Consider the following 13,005-nt stretch of genomic DNA (forward strand, 5'->3'; position numbering starts at 1 on the left):
TCATTATGTTTCCATAATGTAGATATACTGTAAATGTAGAACAATCTTTCAATTTTGTGTTTTAACCAATGTTTAAATATTTAGACAGAATGTAACTTTTGTTCAGGAAACAAACAAAATGAAGTTCTAAGTGAATCTTCCAATTCACGTAGATACCAAATGATTCCAAAGTAAGTAAAACAGCGATTTCAAACCCACATAACCAAAAACATACCTGACAAGCTCCAAACCCATAAATAACCATATTTTATCGCACACATAATCACTAGTGTGGATGCTTTCACCTTCATTACTGTTAGTAAGATAAAGCCATACTTCTAAAACTTGATCTCATATATACTCATCATTATTATTATTATTATTGTTTTATAATAGTTATATTGATTTATATAGTGCCATCATATTCCTCTTTGCTGTAAAAAGCATAGAAAGGATTTAAGAAGTAGCGCATCACATAACAATTTAGGTAAAAAGGTATAGAGTGTTCTGCTTAAACGTGCCTACAGTCTGAACTGTATATCTAACTAAAACCCACATTCCCACCCTCTTTACTTAAATGCAATCCATCTTCTAGTGGTTGGCTTCTTTCTTACCATACATTAACTCACCGAGAATGGGCAGCCATTTTTGTAGCAGTCCTACGGTGCATTTCTCTCTCGCGCCAGTACAGAGAAAAAATCTCCATTGACATGTCACACAATTACCACAACTGCACAGGGCCGTACCTAGTTTATTTGGCACCCAGGGCAGATTCTGTATGTGGCACCCCCCCCTTCCAAAAAAAAAAAATCATGTTGGTAAGCATATTTATTACATACATTTGAAAATTGCATGTCAACTGAAAAAAAATAGAAATCTGAAAAAATAAATTAATATATAAATAAATTAAATAAGTTTAAGTAAATAACAATTACTGAACAGATATGACATAACTCCTATCACGGTATACTGAGGCAGACATTGATGGTGGTACAGCATAACTCCCATAGTGACGGCAGTGTGGCCTCTGCCACTAAAACAGCCTGCCCCTTTAGCAGCCTGCTTTTGCCATCCCTGCCCCTTTAGCAACCTGTCTGCGCCACGTCTGCCCGTTTAGCAACCTGCCTATGCCAACTCTGCCCCCCTAAATAGCCTGCTTGTCCCATTTCTGCCCCTAAGAACTCATTGATTCACTCTCCCACTCACCCTTACTTGCAGATTTCACTGGTCCTAGCATCACTGGGGCCGCGCAGACGTCTATGATGAATTAGCAGGCAATGTGTAAAAGGGGATCAGCCTGACAGCAGAGAGAAGCCATTGTTATGCCAGGTAGGAAAGCTGATGGACCAATGAGTGGTTTCTTTCTATAAAACTGTGTTTTGTTGTTGATGTTTGTTTTTTTGAAAGGTGGGAAAGCCACCTAATTTAGAGATAAGTTGCTGCGGTTTATGGCACAGGCTCAAGCAAGAGCAGAGACTTATTTTGTACTGGCTTATATCCACTGCTGTTTATTCTCGCCAAGTAAACATTGAAAGCATGTTGGATATGTCCTCGGCTCCATTTACCCTTGAAGACTGTGGTTGCTAACAAGACCCTCTGCAAAAATCCTGACGTAAAAGGGAGAATTGTCACAGTCCAGAATAAAACAAATTAAAACAGTAGCTCAGAAAATTGTATTCCACATATTATTGCCCCGTTGTTTTGATAAATGTTACTCTTTTTCCTGTCTAATAAATAAAACACAGGTTACTTAAGCCCAAAGAAATTATGTAATTCACAGTTAAAAGCCTTCCATGCAATTAAAAGCTTCTCTTTTGAGATACAGTCCATTTGGCCACATAAAATCATTTAATAGTACAACCTCTTAAGGCCTGTAATCCACTTTAAAATGATACCAACTTCTTGTGCATATTGGCAATTCCAAATAATGTGCATCAATGTCTCATCATCTGAACAGTTTCCTTGTGCCAGTGTTGCATTTGGTAGAATACTTTGTCGATATTTAAAAGCATTCATGGAGACAGCTCAAAATAAGATTATACCGAGTCTCAATTTCTTTTGATCATTTATCTCTTCTAACTTTTTTCCTTGTAATGAGTATGGGGGGGGGGATTTTCCAAAATGTTACACACAGGTTAAAAGCATAGAGAGTATGGTATTTAAACCATTCATACTCCTTCATTAGAAAACCTTTGTTAAAGTTTAGAAAATAAGATCAATAAGATAAATAGTTGTCTTTAAAAAGACACATAAAACTAAATTTCACACATGAAAACAGATTAAGCCTTTGCTCCCTTTACATATATATATATATATATATTTTTTTTTATGACATGAAAGCTTGTCCAGACCCCCAGGCCCCAGGAAAGCTTGTCCAGAGCCCCAGGATACCCAAAAAGATATGTATTCACACAAAACAAAGAGATATCAAATTAGTTACTTTCTACTGCAAAGCCTCTTTGCTTTCATTCAACACAATAATACAAGTTGCATATTAAGGTATTTTTCTGTATGTACTTATTCATAATTTTGGCGAACCTTTTTCAACAAACGGTTTGGAATTTTATTTAATGTTCTCTAGCACTATAAATAAAATACTATTCTTATGTATCAATAGTACATTACAAGTTCTTAAGTAAGAATCTATGATCAAACAGACACTACTTGATGAGTAATTATGTACGCCCTTGGAAACAAAAACAACAGATTCTTTAGTTTTATATGTTGTCATACTGCACACTACACATTTTGGAGATATTGCAGTAGACATAATAATGGAAAGAATGATGTACAAATGCATAAATCCTAAATAAACATTGCATAAATGAAAAATGGGTCTAGAGGACTATTCATAATTCAACCTTGGACCAAAGACAGAAATTCAAAAGTAGATATGCAAAAGGTCATAAGGTAATATTTAAGCATTGAGAAAATGATGCTTTTAAAGGATATTAGTTTAGAAGGTTGTTTGATATAAAATGATGGGAGTGAAATTCCTCTTACCGTTCCCATGATTCACTTAGCTTTGACCTATTTTAGTTCTCAAATGTATCTACTAGGGGCTCATAACAAAGTTTTAGATGTTTAAACTACTACTACTTACTGAAATATAGTCTAGACAAAATCAATTTAGTTATACGAAACATATGCAAAGGTCATATCTGTCCAAATGCTCACTCTTTAAATAAAATATAATAAAATGTAATAAAATATAATAAAAGGGTCAGTACAGCAGCGATGTTTTTCAGACTTTTTTTTTTAGAAAACCCTGATATTCCAGATTATTTACTTTTAGACACTAAAGTTTTATCACTCTTTACATAGCTGTGTTGCCTAACAAATTTGTTATAATAGCTTCACAGAGAAATTGCTAAGTTATAAGCAACCAAGTGATGCACACTCAGCTAAATCCAGGCAAGGAACAGCTTTTAGCTATAGTGTAGAACTATGGCATAGTTGCCAACATTAGCATAATTTAGCCCCACCAAGTAATGGTAGGGCTAACCCTATGCCATTGCCATGAAGCCTGTAGGCAACTATCTGTGCTCAGCAGGCTAATGTGACATCAAGGGGCAGGCCTAGGCCAAAAAATACTTTTTTTTTTACAATACCTATTTACAACACAAATCCCAGGTCTGCTCTCTTGATTTACACAATATATATATTTGGACCCATTTGGACCACATAACCTATGCCTTTGGGTACACTATTAAAATGAATAATACCATTTTTAAGGAGAAAGCATAAGTGCACACCAAGGGGAAAAAAGGCAAAAAGATCCAGGATAGTTTTAAAGACAAAATGAAAAAGGGCTACTGGACTGTAGGATTATATGCATGGCTCTCCCAGGTGTGTGTAAACCATATCTTAACCATAAAATGGTGGCCCACATCCCACTCTTAGTTTAAGCCACTTGGCTTACTTGTCACCAAATAAAATATTGAATAAGCTTCCCTTTTGCCTGCAGCATAGAATGTCATGTGTTACATTGCGATGCGCACTCCCATGCGCACTGCTGTCTGTTCCCAGTGCAGGGGGTTGACTCTGATTGTGTTCCAGAGGAGAGCAGAGAGAAACCTGATATAACTGCTGTACCACTTTTAGTTCATTTTTTTAAAATCATTTCTGAGGAATTGGAAATTAAGTTTGTTGGCAGGATAATAAAATAATTTGGTTGGAAAAAGGGGTGGTTTAGTTTGTTAGGTAGGTAGGGAGAAAAATAATTAAAAATCCTATTACGAAAATCTTTTTGTGAGGTTTAGGAGGGAACTCGAAGGTGGTTGAGTTTGTAGGTAAGGAGAAAAAATAACGCTCCTAAAAAAGCAGCAATTAAATAGCTTAATTGTATGCAGCAGAGCAGGCATACACTTCACTGGTCCGGTGACACACAGACTGCCTCAGACATTGACCCTATATGATACCTCTAGTGCCACTTCCAGTGAAGACATCTGTCCACCGCGATGAGACCTGGGTGCCTGCCAACATGGTGGTAACCGACTTCCCCTCTTTTACAGCAACACCTGGCATAAGTATCCATGTTGTCACAAATGCCGTTTGTGAGCCACAGCATTTCTCTGCCCTAGCTACACCTATTTTTACAGCACACGTAGATAGGTTAATTTTCATTGCTTTCTACATTTCTATGATAACATCATGTGTCCTAGTAGAACTGACCCATCATATGCCAGGCTTTATAAAATAAGATGGATTGTAAACAACCTGTCTAACATATTAAGAGAAGTCTACACCCATAATATACAGTGTACAATCTTTGAGAAAGTGAGATCCTTTTGGATTTATAAGGGGAAAGATGCACAGTTAAATCCCCAGTCTGCCTTAACTCTGTGGGGACAAGTGGTAAAGTTGTCTGGGACCTCATTTTACTCCTTCCTAATAATGAGTATCATATGTACACGGACAACTATTATACAAGTGTCCCTTTATTCAAAAAAATCCTTTTTTATTTAAGGCAGCAGCCTGTTCGTAAATACTGGAAAACTCTCCCAAAGCAGCAGGTACAGACCAGGCAAAGATGCACTTCTGTGATGGCTTTGCACTATATTCACTTGTTGGTACTCAAGTACATGCAAGCATATGTTCATATTGTTCACAATACACATGTAACATGTGTTAAAGGGAAAAATGTCACTGCATAGCGGATTACAGTAAGCACATGGGTGGTATTGACTTGACTGGCCAGTGCCTGAAGCCATATTTGGTTAACTGCAAAACCAAAATTTGGTATGAGTGTTCTCCTTTTTGCCCCTTAAACCTGTACTCTTGGAGCCTAAAGATATCGCCAAACTGTAACAAACATTTTTCAGGGAGGACTCCAATCTTAAAGTCGTGTGAATTCTATGGTTTTACATATCAGGACATAATAGAAATCATCTGTTCCTTACCAGGTCTAAAAATTAAATAAATACAACCTCAGATGAGCAACAACACATGACATATTATACTGTGTCATGATTTATTCAACAAAAATAAAAACAAAATGGCCATGTGTTGAAAAACTAAGTACATACTTACTGCTTCATTAGGTATTAAGATGCTAAGTAGCAGACAGGTGCTGCTAATCAAACGTCCTTGATTAATTGATCATCGACAAGCGTGAGCACCTCTGTAAAAGCCAAAGTTTTAGCAGTTAACTGGTCCGGGGAATTCCGATTAGAGAAGCAATTGTTGCTGTCCATCAATCTGGGAAGTGTTATAAGGCAATTTCCAAACAATTTAAAGTTCCTCATTCTACAGTGAGAAAGATTATTCAAAAGTGGAAAACATTCAAGACAGCAGCCAATCTTCCCAGGATTAAATGTCCCAGCAAATTTATCCCAAGGTGCAATGCTCAGAGAAATTGCAATAAACCCAGGAGTTACAGACAAGGCCAAAGTGAAGCTGCTTGGCCATAATGCACAACGCAACATTTGGTGAAAACCAAACACAACATATCAGCACAAACCCCTCATACCAACTGTCCAGGGGTGGAGGGGTGATGATTTGGGCTTGTTTTGCAGCCACGGGACCCGGGAACCTTGCATTGAGTCATTGAGTCGACCATGACCTGTATACCAAAGTATTCTATAGTCAAAAGTGAGGCCATCTGTCTGACAGCTAAAGCTTGGGCAATATTGCATCATGCAACAGGACAATGATCCCAAGCACACCAGCAAATCTACCACAGAATGGCTGAAAAAGAAAAGAATCAAGGTGCTGCAATGGCCCAGTCATAGTCCAGACCTCAATGCTGTGGCTGGACCATAAGAGAGCTGTGCATAAACAAATGCATACCTCAATAAACCGAAGCACCGTTTGTGAAGAAGAGTGGGCCAATGATGTGAAAGATTGATAAAGTCAAACAGAAGGTTCTACATAAGGTGTACTTAGTTTTTTTCACATGGCTTCTCTATTTTGGCTTTATTTTGGTGAATAAATCATGACCTGGTATAATATGTCATGTGCTGTTGTTCATCTGAGATTGCATTGACCTAATTTTTAGACCTGCATAGGAACAGATGATTGTTATCATGTCCTGATATGTAAAACCATAGAATTCAAAGAGGGTGTATGTTCTTTTTTTACACAAAAATACCATCTCCTGCTTAACCTCTTATTTTCACCCTATCTCGCCTGTCTCCATACCCTGCTGATTTTAAAAGGTTAACTCTGATGCCACCTTGTCTAGCTCAATTACAGTTGCTAAGAGTGTGTCCCCTGAAACCTTCCCCACCACTAACCAATCTCAGGTGAATGCAATCCATTACTATAAATCTCAGTCCTACCTGTTGCTGGTCTGCATTCTCCTCCTTCTGTGCTCAGGGGACATTGAATCCAACCCTGGACCCACATTTCCTGCCTACCTCCGTCCATGCACTTCCACACTAACACAAACAACTGCAATCCCTCCAATATTAACTCAAACCACTGTAACCCCAGGACCCCTTTCCCCTGCACCCTCTAAAATGCACGCTCTGTGTGCAACAAACTCAAAATGTGCTTAACATTCTCCAACACCACCTCCACTGCTGCTATCTCTTACCTTTGGTCTGCACCTCAGCTACACACCTAAGACAGGCGGGGGGTTGGAATTGCTCTCTTCCCCTGCTGCACCTTTGAGTGTCTGCCACCAATTCCTTCTTTTTCCTTCTCATCTTTTGAAGTACACCCTGTCTGTCTCTTCTCCCCAACTGCCATGCATGTTGCTGTGATCTACCGGATAACTTTGTTGCCTGGCTCTCTTTCTTTGTTCCATCATCCCTACACTAATCTTGATAACCTGTCCTCATCTGTCACTCACCTCCTCTCTTGGTCTCTCACAGTGGACCACCTCCCCTACCTTTGTATCTGACTTTTCCAACTCTCCCTTCTCTCTGACCACAGACTATTAACATTCAACCTTGCCATGCCTCCCACACCTCATCTACCTAAAAAAACCACCACAAATCTACCAAACCCTCCATGACATTAACACTCCACATCTTACAACACACTTCTACCACCTCCCTCATGCATCTCTACCTCCACCTGTATAGTTGTGCCACCCTCCACACCATCCATTCCAAACAGATTTGTCTCCTCTAAAATGTTTGCGTAGTGCTAAACACCTGTGGAGGAAGTCTCATTCACAGGAAGACTTTACTCATTCCAAAAGCTTGCCAACTACTTTTTTGGCTTCCAATACCACCTATACGCAGATGACACCCTACTCTATATCTCCCATCCCAAACTTTCAACATCTTTAACCTGTCTTTAATTGCATCATGGATGCTGTTGCATTACCCAAAGCTTAACATCCTAAAGATTAAGTTTATGGTTCTCCCACCATCCACTCATGACATCTCTATCAATGTTGATAACGCCACCATCCAACCAACTGACCAAGTTCCCTGCCTTGGTGTCACAGTTGACTCTGTTCTGTCCTTCATCCCTCACATCCAGTACCTTGCCAAATCCTGCCCCCCTTCACCTGAAAAATATCTCACCCATTCCTTACACAAGAAACTACCAAAATACTAATCAACTCCCTTGTGATATCCCATCTGGATTGTTGCAACCCCCTACTGCTTTAACCCATCTTCAACAATGCAGCTAGATTATTCTGTCTCTGTTACCGTTCTTTGTCTGTTGCTCCACTGTCCAAAGCACTGCATTAGCTCTCCATACCCTTCCGATTCAAATTCAAACTCCTGACTTACAGAGAGATTATTCTGTCTCTGTTACCGTTCTTTGTCTGTTGCTCCACTGTCCTAAAGCACTGCATTAGCTCTCCATACCCTTCAGATTCAAATTCAAACTCCTGACCCCCTATATCCCCTCCTGTCTAACTACACCCCTAACTGTCCTCTTGCTTTCTTTCATGACCTCTTCTACCATCATTACAATATATGTATAAGTTGTGTATAATATAATTTGTGTAGGTACACAAAACTTTAAAAAGGAGAATCATGGTTTAAGAAACAATGTAAAAATGCAAAAAAAACACCCAGTTTTTGGATACACAATGCACAACACCTTAAAAATAAGGTTTATCTCTAGAACACCCAAGGTGCTTCCGTGTCTAACCTCTGCATTCTGCGCTTGGAACCTTCAGCTGCACTATTTTTTTTGTCAGCACTCAAAGGACTTTGCAATTTCAGCTATGGCAATTTTTGTCTTTATTTACCTTGCATGTTTTCTTTTTGAAACTATACTAAAATTGGCCATAGCCAAAAGGCCAAGAAGCTGCAGAGTGCAGCCACTCATATCCACTGTGCTTAGGCCATCAGACGACCACTGAGCTTAACGTGCCAGCACTGCCACATCATCACACGTTTAGCCCTGAAAGCTCCTCACAAAGCTAGAAGTTGTTTGAATAGACAACTCAATAAACACCTCCATTTGAAAACAGCCAAGAGAACAGTGGGGCAATTTGTAATAATTGTGCAGAGCAGATGCTAAAGCCAGGCCCACCAAAATACTAAAATTCTGGAGAAAAGGAAGGGAGAAGGTGGAGGATAATAAAAGAAACTTATATTAGTGACATTCTCACAGCAGGAGTTGCTAGTTAAAATTACTGACTTTAAGTTGTAAATAGAACCCAATGTAATAATAATATGCCCTTTTCCAAATAATAGGGTATGAACCAACAGGTGTCAGTGTACATTGAGCATTTTTAATAAAAAGGAGTTTGAAACAATAATAAAAGCACTGAACCTGTAGGTGGCGCTCTAATGCAAAAATACATGACAATGTATTTAAGCATAATGCAGAAAAGCAGAGATTTCTAGTTTTAATTATTACTGACTAATAAAAAAATAGTAACTGAATGAGAAAGACAATGAATGAGGACAAATACTAGGAAAACACCATTCTGATAACTGGCAATTTGTTGTACTGCTCCCATTTGCAAGGTTGTTATAACAAGTTGCCAATATTTTGTGAAGGGAAACATCTCATTTTTGTCTACAAGACAAAGGAATCCAAATTGAAAAAATGCACTCAGATATAAAAAAGAAAACTATGAAAGGCTGTTTTTTTCTCTTTCATCTGACAGTAGATAATAAAATGAAACAACCATACCTAAGAAGATTAACTGAAAATATTTTGTGCACTGTGCATCAGTCAATGTACCCCTTTAGACAACAAATGATCATTAGACATTGTTCTATTTATTTGATGCAAATGTATTGATAAAAACTTTAATTTCAAGTGCCTATACCATTAAGCAGATACAATGCTCTCTGTACTTTCACAGACCTTAATTTTATACTGTAAGCATTTCATTCTGCAGAAGGCATACCTTCTAATTTACCAGGGCATGCCCCTGTTCACACCCAAGAGCTCCATCTCTCCTCCTTTATAGGTGGAGTAATACTGAGAAAAGGGAGCAGAGCCAGCTGAGCATAGCACAGGACTAGCACCCAATAGCCTCAAAATGGACATGGGGTGAATTGTGCAGGTGGGGGCATCACCTCAGTAGAAAGTAAGCATACACCCAGGGGAGTATGTTAGTTTATGGTGTTAGCATGTGTGTGTGTAAGTACGTGGTGTTAAAATTGTCAAGGTTTATGCCTAACTTAGTGGAATTCGGACGCATGGAAGCAGACAGAAAGTGTATATATGCTGAAGTTTATGATGTTAGAGTGAGTGGATGTTAAAGCACATTTGTGTATGTTGGAATACGTTGACTGAGAGACCTGTTAACAGCTCTGATTTCCAGAGGTTCCATTGAAATAAAGAGAGCATGGACATCCCACCTAGCAGTGACACTTTCAACTGTGGAATGAGGCTGAATGAAGAAAAAGTAAACTATAAGTCTTGTGTACAAGTTATGCAGCCGTGGAAGTGTATCTATGAGCTCTTATTTTGAAAGCTATTTTAACATCTAAATAAATGACAATTTGTTGGTTAATTCTGAAATGATTAAATTTCATTTTAATCTGTAACTGTTAAAAATTACATAGTCCATGATTTCTAGGCACATATTTAAATTGTCTTTAAAGTGCTTTATTTGACATGTTATGACTCAATGAAGTCAGCATGATAAGCGGAAGAATATAGTTTAAGCTGTACATTTTGATCATTTTGATGACACACAAATTCGAATAGAAAAAAAGACTTATCGAGGTGTCAGTTGATATGTATCATCTTGTATACTTAGCCTTTGCATTTACCTTTGCAGTTACTTCAAGAAGGAACGCTAACATTATATATGGCATGCAATATAAAAAATACATGGCTCTCAATTGGGATGTTGAACTGCATTTGCTGCATCTGTATTTATGCACATTTATTTCATTGCACACAGGATCTTGATTAGGTCAGTATTTGCATGATACATTAAAGTAGGTAACCATTAAAGGGTTGTGAGGTTTCAGCTAAAGCATAAAGCATTAAGCATGTATTACTTACATATTTAATGCTTTATTACAGACAATATTGGACAGGATGGTAAAAGGTCCCATTTACAAACATTCTGGCCTCTTTGGGGGCCAGAAATCTTTGTCTAAGGTATTCACACATATTGTATTCTGATCAATCGGTATTTATGTGATTTACGTAACTAAAAGCCACTTAATTGTCCAGAGATTAAACACGCTGACCTTAAGACACGATAATCGACTGTGGTTTCTAGAGCTTTCAGAACAAATATGGAGTTACTAAGTGGATATACGTGTGAACTGAGTGTAGTCTAATTTTAAGGTTATTTCGTGGTTTTTCTGGTTTCATCATTTGTATGGTAATAGTTAGTATAGTTTTTTGAAGTTAGTGTGCATTCAAGCCCTGATTATGGTCATAGGAAATTATATAGTCATAGTTATTACTTGTAGAAGATTTTTTTGGAGGGGCTTGGGCGAGTCAAATTTTAGTCTGTCTCAGCAGTTTAGAACACTGGAGTCATGTATCAGTTTCAGATTTTAGCCCATTACTTAAAAATAGAGATCTGACTTTAATGTATTGAAACAGAATTCAAGATGTACAGGGACAATACACAGCGTCTTCTACCTGGTCTAGCTTCTGCCATTTTTTTCTGACATACAAGAACCATTGTCTTTCTTTAGGGAAGATGTGCTTCCTGAACGAGTGATATTAGTTAAACTTATCTTTTCCATTTCAACTGGTATACTTTGTCTCTCTTCATTCTCAGTTTCTCTATGATAGAAGTAATTGAAGTTAGATACTATCACTGGGACAGGTAAGGCAATGGTTAAGACCCCTGCAATAGCACAAAGAGTACCTACAACCTTTCCCCCCAAAGTAATAGGGCACATATCTCCATAACCAACTGTTGTCATAGTAACCACAGCCCACCAAAATCCATCTGGGATGCTAATGAACTGAGATCTAGGTTCATCAACCTCTGCAAAGTACACAGCACTTGAGAAAAGAATTACACCAATGAAGAGAAAAAATATTAATAATCCCAGTTCTCTCATACTGGCTTTGAGTGTTTGCCCTAGAATTTGAAGCCCCTTAGAGTGTCTAGATAACTTAAAGATTCTAAATACCCTGACCAGACGAACAATCCGTAGAATAGCTAATGACATGTTTTGCTGTCCATTTGGTTCTGTCTGTTTGACCAGTTCAGTGATAAAAGTTACAAAATATGGAATGATAGACACAATGTCAATTATATTCATGATGTTCTGAAAGAACTCAGAGGTACTTGGACAAACAACAAATCTGACAATTAGTTCAAATGAGAACCACATTATACAAGTAGTCTCTATCATAAAAAATGGATCTGTGAAGGTGCTAAAGTAGGCTAGGTATTCAGTGGAATTGCCTGTGCCTCTGAAGATCTGAAAGTCTCTGTCTTCTCGGAATTCTGGCAGTGTTTCCATGCAGAAGATAAGTATGGAGATGACAATCACCAAAACAGATACGAGAGCCATGCCTCTTGCAGCACTTGAGCTTTCAGGATATTCAAAGAGCAACCAGAATTGTCTATGATAATCATTTGTAGGTAAAGGTATTTCTGGATCTTTCAGAAAACCTTCATCATCACGAAACTGATCCAAAGCTTCATTGCCAAGCTCATAAAAAATAATCTCATCTGCAAAGACATCTATGGGGACATTGGCTGGACGCCTTATTTTCCCACCAGATTGGTAGTAATATAGAATCCCATCAAAACTTGGGCGATTTCTATCAAAAAAGTATTCATTCCTCATGGAATCAAAATAATGAATTCTTTTTTGTGGATCACCAAGAAGAGTATCGGGGAACTCACTGAGTGTTTTGAGATGTGTCTCATATCTGAGGCCTGCTATATTTATAAACACCCTCTGATCCCCTTCTTCCATTATCATTGGCTCAGTCATAATGCTGTCACGACATGCTTTAGAATACTTAGAGCAGTCTGTCTCACTGTCCAAGTTGTCATTGATAAGCTGTTTCAAGTTTGAATTCTGAATAGGGGAGATCAAATTCTCTTCCTCCAATGCTTTTGTAACTTTGCAGGATTCAGTCTGTGTAACTTCAAGATTTTCTGCAACATTGTGAAAAGAATCCATTTTGCAGTCATGGATAAGGCAAATTACGAGG

At 38.1% G+C, this 13,005-nt stretch overlaps 1 protein-coding gene across 1 annotated transcript; it reads right to left on the minus strand.

Annotated features, from left to right (window-relative positions):
* Positions 1 to 11,468: 11,468 nt before the first annotated feature.
* Positions 11,469 to 12,860, minus strand: LOC149298316 (potassium voltage-gated channel subfamily A member 10-like). Its single transcript, XM_089487495.1, has one exon. The coding sequence runs from the start codon at positions 12,780 to 12,782 to the stop codon at positions 11,469 to 11,471; it is 1,314 nt and encodes a 437-aa protein (XP_089343621.1). The 5' UTR covers positions 12,783 to 12,860.
* Positions 12,861 to 13,005: the final 145 nt, after the last annotated feature.

This window comes from Sceloporus occidentalis, unplaced genomic scaffold (assembly GCF_023333645.1).
Source record: "Sceloporus occidentalis isolate IW3139 unplaced genomic scaffold, rSceOcc1.0.p SCAF_33, whole genome shotgun sequence".
Taxonomy (NCBI): domain Eukaryota; kingdom Metazoa; phylum Chordata; class Lepidosauria; order Squamata; family Phrynosomatidae; genus Sceloporus; species Sceloporus occidentalis.

Coding starts and splice junctions, on each gene's coding strand:
- LOC149298316 (XM_089487495.1), bottom strand. CDS start 12,782: ATGACTGAGCCAATGATAATGGAAGAAGGGGATCAGAGGGTGTTTATA.